This window comes from Bombina bombina, chromosome 4 (assembly GCF_027579735.1).
Source record: "Bombina bombina isolate aBomBom1 chromosome 4, aBomBom1.pri, whole genome shotgun sequence".
Classification (NCBI taxonomy): Eukaryota; Metazoa; Chordata; class Amphibia; order Anura; family Bombinatoridae; genus Bombina; species Bombina bombina.
Genome location: NC_069502.1, coordinates 252,670,589 through 252,694,102, shown reverse-complemented (window position 1 = coordinate 252,694,102; position 23,514 = coordinate 252,670,589). Strand labels below are relative to the sequence as shown.

General features: G+C 37.2%; 1 protein-coding gene across 2 annotated transcripts in view; it reads right to left on the bottom strand.

Annotated features, from left to right (window-relative positions):
- The window catches only part of STK25 (serine/threonine kinase 25), a 139,980-nt gene extending 117,300 nt beyond the window's left edge, over nt 1–22,680 (bottom strand). Inside the window, exons 1-4 of one of the 2 annotated variants that reach the window (XM_053709894.1) lie at nt 22,512–22,680; nt 12,463–12,693; nt 10,907–10,963; nt 9,985–10,093 (exon numbers count right to left, since the gene is read on the bottom strand). In XM_053709894.1, coding sequence (XP_053565869.1) covers nt 9,985–10,093; nt 10,907–10,963; nt 12,463–12,693; nt 22,512–22,544 — 430 coding nt within the window. In that variant the 5' untranslated portion in view covers nt 22,545–22,680. Of the gene's footprint in view, nt 1–9,984; nt 10,094–10,906; nt 10,964–12,462; nt 12,694–21,981 lie in introns of both variants that reach the window. The other variant, XM_053709895.1, reaches the window with a different exon arrangement.
- Between the last annotated feature and the right edge of the window lie 834 nt (nt 22,681–23,514).

The following is a 23,514-nucleotide window of genomic DNA, read 5'->3' as shown; positions in this document are numbered from 1 at the left end:
GCCCTTCTCTCCCTGTGCAAGGAGTTTTTGTCCAAGACCAAACTCCTCCCCATTTCTTGAATCATTCAATAGAATCTGGATATGCCCTTTGAGTGGGAGCTCACTTCATAGGTTACTGGGAATTGCCACTTTGTAATTCAATCTCCCTTTGATTGAATTTCTCTGGCTGTAATTCTCACATTGAACACCAGGGGCACAATATTACACACTTATGTTTTAGCTCAATAAACTATTTGGTCAATATATATGTGACTATTTGGCTTAACTGAGCACGTATATTTTAAAGGGACACTAAACCCAAAACATTTCTTTCATGATTCAGATAGAGAATATAATTTTAAACAACATTCCAATGTACTTCTATTATATATTTTGCATCATTTTTTAGATATCATTTGTTGAAGGAATAGCAATGCACATGGGTGAGCCAATCACACGAGGCATCTATGTGCAGCAACCAATCAGCAGCTACTGAGCCTATCTAGAAATGCTTTTCAGCAAAGCATATCAAGAAAATAAAACAAATTAGATAATAGAAGTAAATTAGAAAGTTGTTTAAAATTGCATGCTCTTTCTAAACCATGAAAGAAAAAATGTGGGTTTTGTGTCCCTTTAAGACTAAGCATGAATATATTGATATCTCTCAAATATATAGATGTATAACACACATAATATGAATTTACCTATCTGATGTATACTTCCATACAATTCTACTTATAATATCTTAAAAGATGTACTTAAAATGTCATATTTCTATTTTCCATACGTAGATGCACTTAGAATTCTGAAGGAAACAATATAATTATAGATATATAAGCATATATACACACACACATATATATATATACATATACACACACATACATATATATATATATATATATATATATATATATATATATATATATATATACACACACACATATATACACACACACACACACACACACACACAGGATTTCTCCAAACAATGTCACAATTTATTAACGTTTCAGGGATACTGCTCCCCTTCTTCACAACTTCAGAAATCCTGAGACTTCACTGTTTTTGCTCAGTGTGTATCCAGAATGTAAGCTCAGGTGGTTGACCCTGGAGGGCGGATTCATTGATGGAGTTTGAGATACATACATGAGTGTTATTATTGCTTACTTAATACAAAGATCTTATTTCATTATTGCCTATTTCTTAATGTTTAAGAGTATGGACTCCCATCTATGATTATAGTCATAGGACAATGTATTTAATATGTATTCATTTCCTGTCAGTGGTTCAGATTTTGAAATAAAGCAAAGGCTGTTTATTTTGAAATACAGTCAAACATTTTAAATTCAATACAGATACATATTCGCTTCACTTCATATTTAATATATTATGTAAGCATTAGACATGTCTTACATGTGTATAGCATGACCCATATATATGTATTTATCAGTAATTACTATATTAACTCATATGAAAATTATATACAATTGGTTTAACTTTAAATCTTCAAACTCTTATGCTTTCAAAATACACAGATTTTAGAAGACTTTCTTTGCTATATTCAATGTAGACGCAATGTCTGAATAACTGTGTATTTAGAAGGCTTAGGGAGTAATTAACACTTAACTGTAAATGTTTACCTTTCCTGGGAGCTTGTTTCTAGGTCCAGACTCTAGTCTCCCTCCCCCCCAGGGGTTCAGGTGATCTAATAGGAAATTGTATTACACATTTCTAGACAGTGATCAAAAGGTAATGGAAGTGATCTCATTTCATTTGAGACAACTGTCTTCTCTTTGATTGTGTTTTCAGATAACCTCATGTATATTCAAATGGCAACTGGTTTGGGTTAAATTTTTATTTCAGAATTGAATGCTACTTACATTAGCCAGATTTTCACATACAAATTAATTATTTCTCTACATCATATATGTATGTATGTAATTATATATATTTCATAATGTCACTCACCTATTTCCTGACAGTCTACACCTTAGTCATCTTAAAGTCTTAGCTTAGATTAATCTGCAAGTATCCTCCTGCACCCTTTCTATATCATGCAGCAGAAACAGTAAAAACATTATTTTAGAATGAATATGGTTTCTAGCCAGTTTGAAATGGCTGCCAAGCTCCACCCACTGATGACATCACAATCTGGGCTACATCTTTGCACTCTGCTGATCCAACTAGTGAGTCTTTTGTGATTGGATGCCATATGCAGACCAGATCATGATGTCATCAGTGGGCTGAGTTTGGCAGCCATTTCAAAATGGCCAGAAACAATATTCATTTTAAAATAACTTTTTTTTACCATTCCTGCTGCATGATATAGAAAAGGTGCAGGAGACTTTTTGCAGCATAATCTAAGGTAAGACTTTAAGATGACCAAGATGTAGACTGTCCCTTTCTTTTCAAATACATCTTTATTTAATATGTGTGTTGTTTACATTTATTTTAGTATGAGTGAAAAAATGTGTATTAGTAGATGTTTATGCAGAAACATCAATCTATTAGCTTATTTTGTACCATAACACTGTGATATTTCTGTCATCTAATCTTTTCTACAGTTTGTATCATCCTTGATCATCTGTATCAAAACAGAGATATATATTTTGTCTGATGTAACTTGGTTATTTTATTTCTCACTAACAAAATGAATATGAATTTGCCTATATCCTATTAGATGTGTAAATAACTTCTCAGTTTTCTGGCTAACTGCTAAGTTTGATATACATATGTCAACCACTTGGCTATCATTGTTTGTGTGGACTTAACATAGAAAGCTTTCTTTGCTACTGTAAGCATAGGTATCTAGTGTATATATGCCAGTGGACCTGTTGTCTATTTGTTTTTTTTTAATCAGGACTGAAAGCTACAAAGATGACTCAGTGGAATAATGATCGTAGCTACAGTGGGGCAAAAAAGTATTTAGTCAGCCACCAATTGTGCAAGTTCTCCCACTTAAGAAGATGAGAGAGGCCTGTAATTTTCATCATAGGTATACCTCAACTATGAGAGACAAAATGTGGAAACAAATCCAGACAGACAATCACATTGTCTGATTTGGAAAGAATTTATTTGCATATTATGGTGGAAAATAAGTATTTGGTCACCTACAAACAAGCAAGATTTCTGGCTCTCACAGACCTGTATCTTGTTCTTTAAAAGGCTCCTCTGTCCTCCACTCATTACCTGTATTAATGGCACCTGTTTGAACTTGTTATCAGTATAAAAGACACCTGTCCACAACCTCAAAAAGTCACACTCCAAACTCCACTATGGTGAAGACCAAAGAGCTGCCGAAGGACACCAGAAACAAAATTGTAGACCTGCACCAGGCTGGGAAGACTGAATCTGCTTTTCCACCATAATTTGCAAATAAACGCCTAGATTTAGAGTTTGGCGTTAACCGTCAAAACCAGCGTTAGAGGCTCCTAACGCTGGTTTTGGGCTACCGCTGGTATTTAGAGTTTTGTAGGTAAGGGTCTAACGCTCACTTTCCAGCCGCGACTTTTCCATACCGCAGATCCCCCTACGCCAATTGCGTAGCCTATCTTTTCAATGGGATCTTTCTAACGCCGGTATTTAGAGTCTTGGCTGAAGCGAGCGTTAGAAATCTAACGACAAAACTCCAGCCGCAGAAAAAAGTCAGGAGTTAAGAGCTTTATGGGCTAACGCCGGTTTATAAAGCTCTTAACTACTGTGCTCTAAAGTACACTAACACCCATAAACTACCTATGTACCACTAAACCGAGGTCCCCCCACATCGCTGCCACTCTATTATAATTTTTTAACCCCTAATCTGCCGACCGCACACCGCCGCAACCTACGTTATCCCTATGAACCCCTAATCTGCTGCCCCTAACACCGCCGACCCCTATATTATATTTATTAACCCCTAATCTGCTGCCCCCAACGTCGCCGCCAGCTACCTACAATTATTAACCCCTAATCTGCCGACCAGACCTCACCGCTACTATATTAAATGTATTAACCCCTAATCCGCCTCACTTCCGACTCAATAACCCTATAATAAATAGTATTAACCCCTAATCTGCCCTCCCTAACATCGCCGACACCTAACTTCAAGTATTAACCCCTAATATGCCGACCGGACCTCACCGCTACTCTAATAAATTTATTAACCCCTAAAGCTAAGTCTAACCCTAACACTAACACCCCCCTAAGTTAAATATAATTTAAATCTAACGAAATAAATTAACTCTTATTAACTAAAGTATTCCTATTTAAAGCTAAATACTTACCTGTAAAATAAACCCTAATATAGCTACAATATAAATTATAATTATATTGTAGCTATTTTAGGATTAATATTTATTTTACAGGCAACTTTGTATTTATTTTAACCAGGTACAATAGCTATTAAATAGTTATTTACTATTTAATAGCTACCTAGTTAAAATAATTACAACATTACCTGTAAAATAAATCCTAACCTAAGTTACAATTAAACCTAACAGTACACTATCAATAAATGAATTAAATAAAATACCTACAATTATCTACAATTAAACCTAACACTACACTATCAATAAATTAATTAAATACAATACCTACAAATAAATACAATTAAATAAACTAACTAAAGTACAAAAAATAAAAAAGAACTAAGTTACAAAAAATAAAAAAATATTTACAAACATTAGAAAAAGATTACAACAATTTTAAACTAATTACACCTACTCTAAGCCCCCTAATAAAATAGCAAAGCCTCCCAAAATAAAAAAATGCCCTACCCTAAATTAAAAAAGTTCAAAGCTCTTTTACCTTACCAGCCCTTAAAAGGGCCTTTTGTGGGGCATGCCCCAAAGAAAACTGCTCTTTTGCCTGTAAAAGAAAAATACAACCCCCCCCCCCCCCAACATTAAAACCCACCACTCACATACCCCTAATCTAACCCAAACCCCCCTTAAAAAAACCTAACACTACCCCCCTGAAGATCTTCCTACCTTGAGTCGTCTTCACTCAGCCGAGCCACCGATGGAACTGAAGAGGAGATCCGGAGCGGCAGAAGTGATCCTCCAAGGGGCGCTGAAGAAGTCTTCCATCCGATGAAGTGATCCTCCAAGCGGCGCTGAAGAAGCCTTCCATCCGATTGAGCTCGCATTCTATTGGCTGTTCCGATCAGCCAATAGAATGCGAGCTCAATCTGATTGGCTGATTGGATCAGCCAATCGGATTGAACTTGAATCTGATTGGCTGATTCCATCAGCCAATCAGAATTTTCCTACTTTAATTCCGATTGGCTGATAGAATCCTATCAGCCAATCAGAATTCAAGGGACGCCATCTTGGATGATGTCCCTTAAAGGAGCCTTCATTCGTCGGTAGTCTGTCTGGGAAGAAGGATGTTCCGCGTCGGCGGAATGAAGATGGATCCTGAAGAAAGAAGATTAAAGACCCCGCTTGGAAGATGACATCGCCCGGATGGAAGACTTCTTCAGCGCCGCTTGGAGGATCACTTCATCGGATGGAAGACTTCTTCAGCGCCGCTTGGAGGATCACTTCATCGGATGGAAGACTTCTTCAGCGCCCCTTGGAGGATCACTTCTGCCGCTCCGGATCTCCTCTTCAGTTCCATCGGTGGCTCGGCTGAGTGAAGACGACTCAAGGTAGGATGATCTTCAGGGGGGTAGTGTTAGGTTTTTTTAAGGGGGGTTTGGGTTAGATTAGTGGTATGTGGGTGGTGGGTTTTAATGTTGGGGGGGGTATTGTATGTGTTTTTTTTACAGGCAAAAGAGCTGAATTCTTTGGGGCATGCCCCGCAAAAGGCCCTTTTAAGGGCTGGTAAGGTAAAAGAGCTTTGAACTTTTTTAATTTAGAATAGGGTAGGGCATTTTTTTATTTTGGGGGGCTTTGTTATTTTATCAGGGGGCTTAGAGTAGGTGTAATTAGTTTAAAATTGTTGTAATATTTTTCAAATGTTTGTAAATATTTTTTTATTTTTTGTACTTTAGTTAGTTTATTTAATTGTATTTATTTGTAGGTATTGTATTTAATTAATTTATTGATAGTGTAGTGTTAGGTTTAATTTTAGATAATTGTAGGTATTGTATTTAATTAATTTAATGATAGTGTAGTGTTAGGTTTAATTGTAACTTAGGTTAGGATTTATTTTACAGGTAATTTTGTATTTCTTTTAGCTATGTAGTTATTAAATAGTTAATAACTATTTAATAACTATTCTAACTAGCTAAAATAAATACAAAGTTACCTGTAAAATAAATATAAATCCTAAAATAGCTACAATGTAATTATTAATTACATTGTAGCTATCTTAGGGTTTATTTTACAGGTAAGTATTTAGTTTTAAATAGGAATAATTTATTAAAGTATAGTGTAGTGTTAGGTGTAATTGTAACTTAGGTTAGTTTTTATTTTACAGGTAAATTTCTCTTTATTTTAGATAGGTAACTATTAAATAGTTAATAACTATTTAATAGCTATTGTACCTGGTTAAAATAAATACAAAGTTGCCTGTAAAATAAAAATAAATCCTAAAATAGCTACAATATAATTATAATTTATATTGTAGCTATATTAGGGTTTATTTTACAGGTAAGTATTTAGCTTTAAATAGGAATAATTTATTTAATAAGAGTTAATTTATTTCGTTAGATTTAAATTATATTTAACTTAGGGGGGTGTTAGTGTTAAGGTTAGACTTAGCTTTAGGGGTTAATAAATTTATTAGAGTAGCGGTGAGGTCCGGTCGGCAGATTAGGGGTTAATACTTGAAGTTAGGTGTCGGCGATGTTAGGGAGGGCAGATTAGGGGTTAATACTATTTATTATAGGGTTATTGAGGCGGGAGTGAGGCGGATTAGGGGTTAATACATTTATTATAGTAGCGGTGAGGTCCGGTCGGCAGATTAGGGGTTAATAATTGTAGGTAGGTGGAGGCGACGTTGGGGGCGGCAGATTAGGGGTTAATAAATATAATATAGAGGTCGGCGGTGTTAGGGGCAGCAGATTAGGGGTACATAGGGATAACGTAGGTTGCGGCGGTTTACGGAGCGGCAGATTAGGGGTTAAAAAAATATGCAGGTGTCAGCGATAGCGGGGGCGGCAGATTAGGGGTTAATAAGTATAAGGTTAGGGGTGTTTAGACTCGGGTTCATGTTAGGGTGTTAGGTGCAGATTTAGGAAGTGTTTCCCCATAGGAAACAATGGGGCTGCGTTAGGAGCTGAACGCTGCTTTTTTGCAGGTATTATGGTTTTTTTTCAGCTCAAAATGCCCCATTGTTTTCTATGGGGGAATCGTGCACGGGCACGTTTTTGAAGCTGGCCGCGTCCGTAAGCACCGCTGGTATTGAGAGTTGCAGTGGCGGTAAATATGCCTGTACGCTCCCTTTTTGGAGCCTAACGCAGCCCTTCAGAGAACTCTCAATACCAGCGGTATTTAAAAGGTGCGGGAGAAAAAAAGCATGCGTAGCTAACGCACCCCTTTGGCCGCAGAACTCTAAATCTAGCCGAAATTCTTTCCAAATCAGACAATGTGATTGTCTGGATTTGTTTCCACATTTTGTCTCTCATAGATGAGGTATACCTATGATGAAAATGACAGGCCTCTCTCATCTTCTTAAGTGGGAGAACTTGCACAATTGGTGGCTGACTAAATACTTTTTTGCCTCACTGTACATATGCAAAGACAGCTGTCTCCTAAGTTTTGCTCAGTTAGAAACTGTATAAGTGCCAGAAAATGTTAGATTAAAAAAATAATAATAATAATAAATCCAAGATTAATTATGGTTTAGGGGTTGTCCCTCTCCACCAGTAAAGCAAAGACGGCTGTTCTTATCAGCAAGTGAGCATTAGTAGGAAGTACAAAATCAATAATGTAGCATTTGCTTCAATTTAAATGAAACAACATTCAATTAACATTTTTTTTATTCAGGTAAAAATAATATTTTCAACATGTGCAAATGCTGTTCTTTTATATGCATGATAGAAATTGTTTTAGTGCAATGTCCCTTTAATTAATAAAAAGCCAGATTTAGTCCCTCTTCAATAATTTCACAGAGCAGCATTGGGATTCTTTCATAGTACATTTAAAGAACTATTAAATAGAGTAGACTTTCATAATCCACAAATGTATAAAAAAGACAATGTAACAAGACTTACTCTAAAGGGACACTGAACCCAAATTTTTTCTTTCATGATTCAGATAGAGCATGCGATTTTAAGCAACTTTATAATTACTCCTATTATCAAATTTTCTTCATTCTCTTGCAATCTTTATTTGAAAAAGAAGGAATCTAAGCTAAGGAGCCAGTAATTTTTTGGTTCATGACCATGGACAGCACTTGTTTACTGGTGTTGTCCAATCAGCAAAGACAACCAAGGTTGTTCACCAAAAATGGGCCGGCATCTAAACTTACATTCTTGTTTTTTAAATAAACATACCAAGAGAATGAAGAAAAAGTGATAATAGGAGTAAATTAGAAAGTTGCTTAAAATTGCATGCTCTATCTGAATCACGAAATAAAACATTTGGGTTCAGTGTCCCTTTAATTTTAAAATTAGCAGAAAGTCTTTTTTTCTGACAAATTTAAAATGTAATTTTCCTGCCCCCTGTGTATCATGTGACAGTGTCTGCGCTTGTCTGATGCCTATGTATACGCGATCAACTTTTGCACATGCTCAGTAGGAGCTGGTGCCTCAGAAAATGTGCGTATAAAAAGAATGTGCGCAATTTGATATAACAGAAGTTAATAGGCATTTTATTTTAAATAATGTGCCTTGAATCATGAAAGAAAAAATATGAATTTGTGTGATGTACATCTTAGCTGAATCATTGTGTTTATTGATGCAAACACCACCTTACACAGACTATTGAAATTGCCATGAATTTGCAATCTGAGGCTTCCAGTTGGTTGTGTGCCCTATGCCTGCAAATTTACTTCAACTAGCACATCCACTAGCACACGCGTGAAATGTTTCAACGTCAGCTGCACATGTGAGCAATTTGATAACAGAAGTACAATTAATTTTTTTCCTTTTTTTTTTTCTACAGTTATCACGGAAGACAAATTTTGACTTATGTGTCCCTTTAATATTATCTATACAATTTAAAATAGGCAGTCATGAACTAGGCCATTATCAACCCATGGTAATATACACAAACAAGTTTGCACTGATAAAAATAAACATTTACAATTTTACCTGAGAAAACCAATATTTACTTATCACATCCTATATAATAAAAGGCCAAGTGTGTTTGGACACACACACCTGGCCTTCCAACTGACCTGGCATCTGGCATGTGATGGAGTGGGCGTGACCGGACGGGTGTGACGTGGGCGGGGTCGGGCATGACCGGGCGGGGACAGATGCTGTGGCCGACTGCCGTGAGAGACAGAGAGCTCTAAAGAGGGGGGATAGAGAGAGCAGAAGAGGGGGGATAAAGAGAGGGAGAGAGACAGCAAAAGAGAGGGGGAGACAGAGGGGGATATAGAGAGCGCAAAAGAGAGGGGGAGAGAGCGCAAAAGAGAAGGGGAGAGAGCGCAAAAGAGAAGGGGAGAGAGCGCAAAAGAGAAGGGGAGAGAGCGCAAAAGAGAAGGGGAGAGAGCGCAAAAGAGAAGGGGAGAGAGCACAAAAGAGAGGGAGAGAGACAGCAAAAGAGAGGGAGAGAGAGCAAAATAGATGGAGAGAGACAGCAAAAGAGAGGGAGAAATACAGCATAAGAGAGAGGGGAGAGAGAGCATAAAAGAGAGAGGGGAGAGAGAGAGCAAAAGAGAGAGCAAAAGAGAGGGGAGAGAGAGAGCAAAAGAGAGGGGAGAGAGCAAAAAAGAGGAGAGAGAGCAAAAGAGAGGAGAGAAAGAGAGAGCAAAAGAGAGGAGGGATAGAGAGAGAGCAAGGGGTGGGACCGCTGTACTGCAAAAAATGGCCTGTGTACACAGGCTTTAGGACTAGTAACATTATAATTTGCTAAAATTAAAAAAAATAAGAGTAACAAAGAAAACATTTGTTTTGCAACCACATACCTTTGATATCTCGGTGGATCTTTCTCTCAGAGTGAAGGTAATCCAGGCCTTTTAGTATTTCACGCAAGATAGTAGCAATAAAGGACTCTTCAAGGGGTCCTGGTTTCAGCTGTTTAAATAGTAAATATGTCTTTATTTCCTGTAAAGAACGTAACTACAAAAATGACACTTATTTGAGATTTGTAAATATGAATTCCTCATATATAACAAAAAGTGGAAGTTAGTTCAAAATATTGACCCTAACCTAAAAAACTATCAAAAACCTCATACCCAACAATTTCCAAATATCTCCAAACACTCCCTGAACCAGCTTACTACTTCCCTCTCCTGTCTCCAAGACTTCTTATGTGCTGGTCCTACTCTCTGGAACTATCTACTCTGCTCCATCAGAATGTCTTCAACCTTGAATTGTTTCAAGCACTCGTTGAAAACACATTTTTTTCAGAGAGTTCCTCTTCATCCTAGCCAACAAAATCAGAACAACTTTATCTCACTACTGCAACTACAATCCATGTGACACGCTACACCAAACCTTATATATTCAACCCTTCAACCTGTATATTGTGAGTTCTTTGGCATAGGACCCTCCTCCTCTTGTTTTAGTTTGTCTTGCTTAGTCTGTTTTATGTATATGTAATTTTGTTACCAAGAAATATTGGCATTGTATATTCCTTCTTATATACGCTTTACAAATAAATAATAACTGCTGGGATCTAAAAAGTGAATTAGTTTGGGCTTCAAACTAATGCAATAATAGATGGAGAAAGCAAAATCTAGATTTAAATAAAGGTAAAAATACTCACAGGTAATGATGAAAATGTATACAGGGACTTAGGGAAAATGTCCAAACAATGTCAATAACAAGTGCAGAAGAATATGCTTAAGATAAACATGATTATTTTAGTAGAAAAGAACCGCTTACCAGATCTAGTGCAGAACCTCCACCCAAATACTCCATTATAATCCATAGCTTCGATCCCTGTGATAAGATAAGATAAGGATAAGAACATGTTAATAATGACCAAGAAATGTGCATATATTTCAAAACAAATGTCAAAAAAGAAAGAGGGCGCCTCATAGTGTAGTATGTTCCCAACTGGGAGAAATGCTTTAAAGACTACAAGGCTTACCAGATGGTGTTGCACCGTACTCTGACCGGTGCCAGCATGCAGACTAACACTTAACAGTGGCTAGAACACTGATCCAGGACTTCCCCTATCCGATAGTCAGCTGTTTCAGGGAGTTCCCTGTAGTGGTATCTGTCGTAATCCAATGTGAACAGCTCTTGGGAAACCAGCTATGAACTGCGGTATGACTTTGTGCACACCAAGCGAACTTGAAAGTGAGTTAAAACCAAAGGACAACTTAATCTGTTATTGCAACGCATTTCTTGTATTGCCTGAAGAAACGACCTGTATGCATGGTCGAGAAACGCGTTGCAATAACAGATTAAAGTGTTATTTTTAAACCTCACAATCTCGGAAGTTGTCCTTTGGTTTTATCTCACTTTCATGTTCGCTTGGTGTGCACAAAGTCATACCGCAGCTCAGAGCTGGTTTCCCAAAAGCTGTTCAAGTTGGATTACGACAGATACCACTACAGGGAACTCCCTGAAACAGCTGACTATCGGATCGGGGAAGTCCTGGATCAGTGTACTAGCCACTGTTGAGTGTTAGTCTGCATGCTGGCACCAGTAAGAGTACGGTGCAACACCCTCTGGTAAGCCTTGTACTCTTTAAAGCATTTTTCCCAGTTGGGAACATACCACACTATGAGGCGCCCTCTTTCTTTTTTGCGATTTGTTTAGATCGCCCCATACACCGGGTACAAGTGGAGTGGCCTCTGTTTAAACAGTCATCATATTGATTACACCACAATTTCACTAGCTGGAGATTCACTTGGTTTCCATGGGGAACGGACTCTGGTAAATTTACACTGAATACTGTTTTCCACCATCAGTGGCAGCGCGCCCCTTTAGTTCCCCCTTTGGGAGCTTTACATATATTTCAAAACACCTCTGTAATCTAGAAATTATCTTGAAAATGTTATAGACCAACTAGAGCAGGGTTCTTCAAACTACGGGTCGGGACCCATTACTGGGTCGCAATACAATGTTTACTGGGTCACGACTTGTGTGTGTGTATGTTGTAGGAGAGTGTGTGTGTATTATATGATAGAATGTGTGTTGTATGAGAGTGTTGTTGGTGTGTGTGTGTGTCTTACTACCTTTTACAACACTGTAAGTTTGACTACAATCAGGAATAAAGTACACATACTTATTCACTTTATCAAAAATTGCAGCTATCTTGTATATTACTTCAACAATTTTCAAGCAAAAAAATAGGGTCGCAAAGGTATGTGGTATCATGGCACTGGGTCTTGGTGGGAAAAGTTTGAAGAACCCTGAACTAGAGTAGTTATTTTTACATAAAACATTGTTGCTAGGCCTTAAAAGTCTTGAAGACATCTGATAGATACCTTCAGATAGGAGCCATAATATCTGGTAATGTATGGACTATCACACTGGCTGAGCACAGTGATCTCTTGTTGTATGTCCTCTATCTCATCTTCTGCCTCCTCCAGGTCTATGATCTTAATAGCCACCACCTCTTTGCTGCGGTTCTCAATGCCCTTGTACACTTCTCCAAATGAGCCCTTCCCAATTCTCTCCAGTTTAGTGAAAAGACGCTCTGGATCCATCCTTGAGCTCTACAAATGGAAACAATGGATACAAATAATTATGGAAACATGAAAAAATACTATTGGTTTTAAAGCAGTGAAAAATAATTAGCCAATCTTGGTGTTTGAAGGCACAAGAGAGAGTTGGCTTTACTGGAAACACAAACAGTTATAGAAACTGTCCTTAAACGTTATCAAATCTACTCACCAAAACATATTGAAATAACATCCAGATAGAATATTTCAGGATCCACTCTGTCACTAATAAAAACAAAATGTCCTGTTTTGTGTCTCGTTTTATTGGTAGCAGTGAGTGTGATTTGGAGTAGTGGTCTAACTTTTTGATTGTCCCGTATGTTCTCGACAAGCAAATATTAAAAAGATGCAATGTCAGCTCAAAATCCTTGCCGTCAGTGCCAAACACACCGTTTTTTGTTTTTTTTAATTTTTATTATTGAAATGGAGGCAGCCAATACAACCAAGGGCCATACCTCCTGTTCCATAGACTCCTAGCAGAGTGTGATCCTATGGATCTGCTGTTGAATCTATAAATCATGCAAGATGGCTTGATGCACGTACAGTAAATGCACTGCATTTTTATTTATTTATGTGTGTCACTGCAGGTTTGGCACCGGGATTAAAATTACTTTAGGGATGTCCACATACTTTTGGTCATAAAGTGTGTCTAGGTTACGTGTCTGCTTTCTCTCTTTTTACTTACCTATTAAAAATAAAAACACTAATTCTTAGGTCATGGTCCACGAGGTAGAAACAAGAATGTGTGCTATAATTTATGTTCCCAGGGGAAAAAACATAAGTAAAAATGCTTTGGGGGCTTCTGGTAGATGGGCAAGCAAAATAGCCATCTGGAGGAGAGAACAGAATATAGAGTATACCCTGCAACCGTAGCTAACTCAGACCCTTTTTAGAAAATATGATTGTTTGCGTTTTTAATAGCATTATAGGGATAGAAAGGTCAAAATTGAAATGTGCATGGGTGCATTTCAATTTTCTATAGAAACATTATTGCAATATACTTCCATATGTAAAAATTATTCTAGTAAAAGTTACCACTGTTTTTTCATATGTACATATGCAGCATGGGTCCATGCACGAGTAGTCAAGCTCAGAAAGCTGGCAGTAGTGTGTATTGGGCCTGTGAGGATTTAATGTGTGTCATACAAGCCACTGCTGACTCTCTGAGAAGGTGTACTGTTTGAGAACTGGTGCACAGGTCCTAACAGCATATGTGTGTATGCCCCTGAAAAAAACAGTAATAACTTTTACTAGAACCACTTTTTCTAATGGAAGTATATATATATTATTATTATTTATTTTTTTAGAAATATAAATACAAATATAGTAGCCAATTAAAACCAAGACACACAGTACACAAAACAGAATAAGAATCCATAATTAATCCGATGTAAGCTCTCACATCAGTTGAAGGGGGTCTGGTCTCATGAGACCTCTCTCCCCTCTTAAACTTCTTTAACAAAACAAAAAAAATATTACCTCAATTAATTTGCTCCGAGGGAAAGGGGGTGGGACCCTTGAAATATTCTCCCAGATATCCTTTGCTTCAAGATAGATTTCTAACTTATTACATTTCATATAATGAAATTCTTCATATATTCATTAACCTTATTGATCCACTCACTCTTAAAGAGTATATCAATTTTAGATATAGATAGATTCTCCAATTTTGTTAATGGTCTTAATATCTTATCTTTATATTTATAAGTAGAAATGTAGTGGTATAATTGAGAGTAGGAGAACCAATCTGTTACTCCTTCAAGGCCACTAGCCTGTAGTTCTTCCAGAGTATACAGTTTGCCCCCTTCCGTCACATCTATAATCCTGTATTTATTGAGCGTATTCTCTCCCTTAAATTTGCCTTTTAAAAAATGATAAGTTTCTACTAGAGAAAGTAACGGTGATGGAATAGTTAATATTCTATTATTAATAAAAAAATGTAATTAATTTGGTGCCAGGTCTTAAAAGTTTTTTATAATGCTAAAACAATCTATTTTCATGGATCTATATTTTTTATCTAACCAACACTGACTACTTATCAAGTTCCTGGTGATCAAGTTACTTTCTAGATTTACCCAACTTTTAGAGTCCTCCTTTAGATGCCAATCTAATACTCTTTGGATCATTGAAGCTTGTCTATATTTGAATAGATTAGGTAGTCCTAGACCCCCCATATTTGTTTTTCTGTACATAGTATCTTTATTAATTCTTGGGTGGATCTTACCCCATATATAGTTGTTAATGACTCTCTGTAGTTATTTTATATAGTTATTTGGCAGAGGTATGGGGAGTGTTTGCAATAAATATAAAAATCTAGGGAGAACATTCATCTGGATCACATTTATTCTCCCTAGTCATGAGATTTTTTTATGAGACCAAGATAGTAGATCATTTGAGATCACATTCTTAAAACACACATAATTAAGCTGGATCGTTTTGGACGTTGTTCTTGCTAAATGTACTCTAAGTGTACATAAGCATGGCTCTAAGCATGTTAGGAGTCCTGAGATGAGCATGATTATCTTCTAAAATATAAGCAAATATATTTATTTGTAGTAATACAATTTCCAGCCACACATGTTAAATGTAATTGTAGCACTTCTTATATAAGATGGCTTTTTCATCCATCTTCACCCTTCTACTTAGAGCTGAACATATCCCAAGTTGATTACAACGCAGCTCATTGCTGTAACTGAAGTTAAATTCAAGTTCTGTCATGTAGCAGTATATACAGTTGCATTATATTTCTTGTAATTGCATATAAATACTACAGAAAATATGCAGAGGGGGAATGCAAGCCTCAGGCAGTAATATAAAACAGCATTTGCCTTTAGATAAGGAAACCTATATAACTTTAAATCGTTCTCACACAGTTATTGATAACTACTTGAAGATATTACTTTTAAGTGTGAACAGTGAATTGTGTGCAAAATATATTCCACAGCAAATGTTCCATTAATTTCAAAGCTTCTTCTAGATACAAAGGTCTATAAAGGCATATTTCCAAAGCTCTTTAAAAAATTCTAGCTTGTCAGTATAATCTATGTCTATTAATTTTCAAATAAATCTGTCAACCTCTGGCCCAGTAAATGGTGGTTTTATTATACTTCAATGATTTGCTGGAGCAAAGCCACGATCAACCACTGAAAAAAAACAACGTCAATCCTAAAAACAACTCATAACTTTATTAGTGTGAAATACAAAAAGAACAATTGTCTGTCACTGCTTCTTTATGCAGCAAAATGTTTAGTTAAAGGGACAGTAAGGTAAAAAATTAAACGTTCATGATTCAGATAGAGCATGCCATTTCAAACAAGTTTCCAATTTACTTCTATTATCTAATTTGCTTTGTTCTCTTGGTTCCTTTATTGAAAAGCATATCTAGGTAGGTTCAAGAGTGCCTCTTTTCATTGGCTCACCTGATATGTTCAGAGAAAAAAGCAAATTTGATAATAGAAGTAAATTGGAAATTTGATTAAATGGACAGTTTAGTCAAAAATAAACTTTCACGATTCAGATAGAGCATGCAATTTTAAGCAACTTTCTAATTTACTCCTATTATCAATTTTTCTTCGTTCTCTTGGTATCTTTATTTTAAAAAGCTAGAACGTAAGCTTAGTAGCCGGCCCATTTTTGGTTCAGCACCTGGGAAGCTTGCTAATTGGATGGATAAATTTAGACACCAATCAGCAAGCGCTACCCAGGTGCTGAACCAAAAATGGGCCAGCTCCTAAGCTTTACATTCAAATAAAGATACCAAGAGAACAAAGAAAATTTGATAATAGGAGTAAATTAGAAAGTTTCTTAGAATTGCATGTTCTATCTGAATTATGAAAATTTAATTTTGACTATACTATCCCTTTAACATTGTATGGCCTATCTGAATCATGAAAGAATAATTTGGGGTTTCATATCCCAAAGGTGGTTTAATTTAAATGTTAGGAGTCATCCAAAATACACAAAAGGCAGCAACACAACGCTTAGGAGTTTGATAATAATTGTATATAGAGATGTATAGTTATGAGTCAAAACACAATTTCTAGAAGTAATGTCTTCCTGTGTCCTGGGATTTGACAAGCTGTGAAAAAAGTACACATGCAGTTGTGATTTATAGTGCTTTAATCAATAGCATTCATTTCTCATGTACTTGTATGCATCTTTTATGTAATTTGATTTCTAGTTTACACACAAATGACATGCATTTTATAATCCAGTAAAGTTACATCCTGAAGCAATACATTATTGAAACAAATTGCAATTATCTTGTAGTAGGTATCAGATAACAGGATACCAGCTTAGACAAATGCTTCTGTTTACAGCCAAGACAGCTCGCAGCAGTGTCTGCAGTACATATCTATAACAGGAGTGTGCTCAAAATGCCAGTGAATGCTGCAGAGCTCTTCATAAACACGACAACCTGATATTCCTTTCATCCTGCTGGCTGCTACCTACTGCAATGAGACCTCTTCAAATCCTTCTTTGATATTTGATTTGTATTCTATTCCAATACATTTATCTTCTATTTATGACACCTTCAATGATAGTTAAATTATTTTTTTCATCTTACTTTACCACACATATACATGGTTATAATAATGGAAAGGAATAATTCTTTTTTTTTTTCTATCTGCCAAAAAGTCATTCTTAAGCACAAACCTATATCAGAGTTATGGGCTCAAGAGCTGACAACTGTGCCATTATTTGTGTAAAGTAAACATGCACTAAGCACATTTATACATTTCTGTAAACCTGAGTCTATGGGCGCGATCAAATATACGGCGCAGGTTTCGGTGCAAGCGTGGGAACCTGCGCCGTCCGTAATTTCACCTCGCACATCTGGGTATTACATAAACCGCCCCGGCAGTTCATAAAGTGCCGTAAGTCTGATAAACTAGCGATGTCCAGAAATGAGCGTAAATACATATTTCTGGGAGTCGCTAGTGACTTACGGCACTTTAGAAACTGCCGGCGCCTAAGAAAAGTAAAGAAAATAATAAATCTCCCGTAAAAGTCTAACACGCCTCCCAAAAATAAGCCCGACACGTAAAACCCCTATATCCGCAATCCCCCCCTCTCATTACTAATATTAAATGTATTGACCCCTAGACCGACAAGCCCCCACAATGCAATATGCCTATTTAAACTATTAACCCCTATATCCACCATCAAACCCACAACGCAAGTAATAACTAAATTATTAACCCCTAAATCCGCCAACCCCAACATCGCAAACTACCTATTAAAACTATTAACCCCTAAACCGCCATTAACCCACAACGCAATAAACCTAATCAAGTATTAACCCCTAAACCGCCATAGCAATAAACCTAACCCCTAATCCCCCCTAAATAAACTAAAATTAGCTAAATTTACAAAATACTAAAGTTACCATTAAATATAAAAAAAATTTACACTACTTCTAAAATACAAATAAACTAAGTATAAATTAAAGGGGCAGACTAATCCAAATTCAGGAGTAGACTGTCCCTTTAAGCAAGAATTTCAGAAAATAAAAAATAAAATTACAAAAGTTTAAATAAATTACACCTAATCCCTATGAAAATAAAAAAAGCCCCCCAAAATAAAAACACCCCCTAATCTAATCAACTACCAGTAGCCCTTAAAAGGACTTTTAGCAGGGCATTGCCCCAAGATAATCAGCTCTTTTGCACAAAAAATACACACAGCCCCCCCTACCAGTAAACTCCCCCCACCCACCAAACCCCCCCAAAAAAATACTAACACTAACAACGCTAAACTACCCATTGCCCTGAAAAGGGCATTCAGCTCTTTTGCTGCCCACCCTATCTAAATAAAATAAATCCCCCCAAAAACCCCTTAAAAAACCCTAAGTCTGACCCCCAGGTGGTCCACACCTGTCCTGAAGTTCAGCGGAGAAGGTCCTGTTCCAGGCGGTGAAGTCGTCTTCCAAGCGGCGACCTCTTCTTTCTTCCAGGAACAAGCCGGCGCGGAGCAGAGGGCGGAGTTGAAGACCGGCGACGCTGGAAATGAAGACCAGAGACCGCGGAGCCATGGAGCGTGGAGGATCCTCTTCATACAATCTCCGCCATACACTGAATTGGAATTCAAGGTACGCGATTAAAAATGGCATCCCTTGAATTCCTATTGGCTGATTTGAGCCTTCAAATTCAAATCAGCCAATCGGATGAGAGCTACTGAAATATTATTGGCTGTTCAAATCAGCCAATAGAATTTCAGAAGCTCTTATCCTAGTTCCAGAGTCGCCAGTCTTCAGTTCCAGCGTCGCCGGTCTTCAACTCCGCCCTCCGCTCCGCGCCGGCTGGTTCCTGGAAGAAAGAAGAGGTCGCCGCTTGGAAGAAGACTTCACCGCCTGGAACAGGACCTTCTCCGCTGAATTTCAGGACAGGTGAGGACCACCTGGGGGTCAGACTTAGGGTTTTTTAAGGGATTTTTGGGGGGATTTATTTTATTTAGATAGGGTGGGCAGCAAAAGAGCTGAATACCCTTTTAAGGGCAATGCCCAACAAATGCCCTTTTCAGGGCAATGGGTAGTTTAGCGTTTTTAGTGTTAGTATTTTTTTGGGGGGGTTTACTGGTTGGGCTGGGCTGTGTGTATTTTTTGTGCAAAAGAGCGGATTATCTTGGGGCAATGCCCTGCAAAATGTCCTTTTAAGGGCTACTGGTAGTTGATTAGATTAGGGGGTGTTTTTATTTTGGGGGGCTTTTTCATTTTCATAGGGATTAGGTTAATTTATTTAAACTTTTGTAATTTTATTTTTTATTTTCTGTAATCTTAGATTTTTTTATTTTCTGTAATTCTTGCTTAAAGGGACAGTCTACTCCTGAATTTGGATTAGACTGCCCCTTTAATTTATACTTAGTTTATTTGTATTTTAGAAGTAGTGTAATTTTTTTTTATATTTAATGGTAACTTTAGTATTTTGTAAATTAGCTAATTTTAGTTTATTTAGGGGGGTTAGGTTAGGGGTTAGGTTTATTGCGTTGTGGGCTATGGCGGTTTAGGGGTTAATAGAGTGAATTAGTTATTGCGGTGGGGGATTGCGGTTGACAGGTAGATAGACATTGCGCATGCGTTAGGTGTTAGTTTATTTTTGCAGGCATTTTCGGGAGTTACGGTGCTCCCATACTCAGCGCAAGGCCTGCTATGGCTGCCTTTTATGGCGAGATAAAAATGGAGTAAGATTTCTCCATTTTCGCCATGTAAGGCCTTGCGCTGGATATTGGATACCAATTTACGACGCGGTCCCATGTTAGCCTATAGGAGTAATAATTGCGAGCGACGGGTGAAATATACGGGCGTAACTTGTATGCTACGCCGTATATGGAATACCAAAATCGCATAAAATCTGGCGCCAGAGGATTTTGCGGGCGACGCTGTATATGTAATTGAGGCCTATATCTCCTGCATGTAAGAAAAATGAGACTTCACACATCAAAAAAAATACCTTTTTGGGCATAGCTTGTTAGTTTGTCTGTCTTTCTTACTGGATATACTTTATCAGATTATTCTCTTTAGGGATGTTAATCCTTTTCTCTTTAATAAAATATTGCCTTATCTCATTTTAGTAATTATAGTTAAAAACAACACAAACAAAATAAAACAAACTGTGTTCTATTTATCTTGTTTTCTGATTCTCTTCTGCATCCAGTCTTAGAAGAAAAAAAACACCAATAGATAAGAATTATTCTCCATTTGAAAGTGTAATTCAGCAAAGGCTAAGAATATAGATCTGATATACTTTTAAACTAAACAGTTCATCATAAACATTCCTATTGGTTATGATTCTGAGTAAATAAATCAACTTTAAAACGGCAGAACGCTATTTTGCTTTGAGGTGAAGTTTCCACCTTTTAGCAAATAGCCTTGTGGGCCAGCTGGTGCCAAGCCGGATAGCTCACACAGCTATTTGCTAAGAGGTGGAAACGTCACCTCAAAGCAAAATAGTGTTCTGCCGTGGGCTGCCTGAGCAGCTCACGCTTCCAACAAATAAAGGAGCTTTCAGCATGAACTATTTTATACTTTATGACTGAAAGTTCCTTTTATTTGTTCCAATTGTAAATCCTATTGTTTCACAAATGCTATGATTTACCATCACTTTAACATCAACACTTCAAACCATAAGCAATCTGTTTATTGATAATGCCCTCTTGGAACCAAGTTAAATTGCCAATAACTTGCAGATATTACACTTGAGTGTATACTTCTTTATTGATGGTTTGTAATGTTTTCACCTTTTATGTTTTTTTCCTGCACAATTGTAAACATCCCAAGTACATCGTTTGCAATGCTAAACACAGTTGTCATCATTATATCTGTACATTAAAGGGACAGCGTAGTCAAAATTAAACTTTCAGAATTCAGATAGGGCATGCAGTTTTAAACAACTTTCCCATTTACTTGTATCATCAAATTTGCTATGTTCTCTTGGTTTTCTTTGTTGAAAGCTATACCAAGGTAATCTTATATGCTAATTTCTAAGACCTTGAAGGCCACCTCTTATCTGGGTGCATTTTAGCAGGTTTATACAGCGTGCCATATAGATAACATTGTACTCACTCCCGTGGAGTTATTTATGAGTCAGCACTGATTGGCTAACATGCAAGTCTTACAAAAGAACTGAAATAAGGAGAAATCTGCAGAGGCTTAGATACAAGGTAATCACAGAGGTAAAAAGTATATTCATATAACCGTGTTGGTTATGCAAAATTGGAGAATGGTTAATAAAGGGATTATCATTTTTTTTTTAAACAAAAAGAATTCTAGGGCAGACTGTCCCTTTAAATGTCTCTAAAAATATATGATTGAAAGCCAATTTTCTGACAATTTTAAAAGTTATGTCTATTTCCACTCCCCCCTGTACCATGTGACAGCCATCAGCCAATCACAAATGCATACACGCTTATTCTGTGAATTCTTGCACATTCTCAGTAGGAGCTGGTGACTCAAAAAGTTTAAATATAAAAAGACTGTTCACATTTTGTTAATGGAAGTAAATTGGAAAGTTGTTCAAAATTGCATGCTCTATCTGAATAATTAAAGTTTAATTTTGACTTGAGTGTCCCTTTAAGCTTGGTGGCAATCATGGTCTAGAAATCAAACCCACTGTTTAATGAGGTTTCATGTGAGCATGTATGTTGTGTCTCAATGCAACTTAGTGGAAATTTGAGAAATAGTTTTACTGAACAAGCTAAAGCATTTTTAAACAATATATATAGGTAAACCTATGGTTCAAAACACTTTAGTATAATGTTAGCTATCCTTGTGTGCCAAAATCTTACCTGGGGTGCTGAATCTCGCAGATGTGCCATTCTGGAGGATTTGCCTATATCTCCCATTCAGTGGTATATCAAAGTGAAGGGACCAATAATCTTCCACCCAAAGTCCACCGTAAAGCACTTACCCTCCATTACCCACTTTACATATCCTTATGCTATACTGATGACTTGACCCAGATACAATTTATATGCAAATTATCTGTCACAAAATGTAGCAAATTGTATTAATTACCTCCATAAACATTACACTCATTTAAACATAGGAAGAACCCAATCTTAGTCAAAACAATCTTAAATGTATACATGAAAATGCCCCACTCACTTTTACAAGAAAATACCAATTAGTGTCTAATACTTCAGTTCTGTTACCTTGTGGACATAAATAAACGAAATATTCGCACTTGTCTGCACTACCCTAATAAAAACTAACTTAAGATAAAGTGAAATATATCGTTGCTATATATTTTCTGTATAGATTAGGCTCCCTATGCAATAGTAATATCCCTAGACCGTATGCTAAATCAGAAGCCCACCCTGCAGCTTTTCACATGGGAGCTGATCCACATCCTGCTGCTGGCAAGTTCCTCCCTTTTCCTTTCTGAAATGACAGCATGAGATTCCACAGCTATCCCAGGAAAATCCGATACGCTCCCAGGCCTCTGTACACAGACCCCCAACAGATGAGACCCCCACCCAATGACATTACAGTGTGTTATTATCGCTAAGCATGATGGTATATGTAGTTCTTTGAGATTAAATTCTGTAAGAAAAGAAGAAATGAGAACTACAAGTCCCAGGTGGTTTTGCGAGAGAACAGGTTGCCGCTTGCAAAGAATCACGGTAGTTGTGGTATCTTTCATTGAATTCGCCCTTTCGGACAGCTGCAGAAATTACATTTTACTGACTACATGCGCAGAGCGACTGGTAGCAAATTCTGAAGGGAGAGAAATGTACCTCCAGGCAACTCAACCCCACGCATGCTCAGTAAAAGCAGATTGGGATTTTGTCTGATAATAATACCCCTCAAACTGCACATACCCCTCAACCTGGGCGTGACAGCCATATGTTTCATATCCAATAAAGTGTTTTATTCTTAAAGGGACAGGTGGGGATGATTTTATCAGATATTCATACAATTATATGCCCTCAAACTGTCTTAAAGGGTTAGGTGTTTTTGTTTTACTCATATCCCTCTGTCTTAAAGGGGCGGGTGGGGTGGATGTTATTGCTCACAATGTTTCGTTATGAGACACACTATATGGGCTCAGTGCTCTGCATGTTTCACTATGTGACACACTCTTTGGAGTCTCTGCTCTGGATGTTTTAGTATGTGACACACTGTTAGGGGTCTGTGCTTTGGATGTCTCATTATGTGACACACTCTTTGGAGTCTGTGCTCTGGATCTTTCAGTATGTGACACACTATTTGGGGTCTGTGCTCTGGATGTTCCAGTATGCGACACACTACTTGGGGTCTGTGTGCTTGATGTTTCAGTGTGTGACACACCATTTGACGTCTGTGCTCTGAATGTTTCA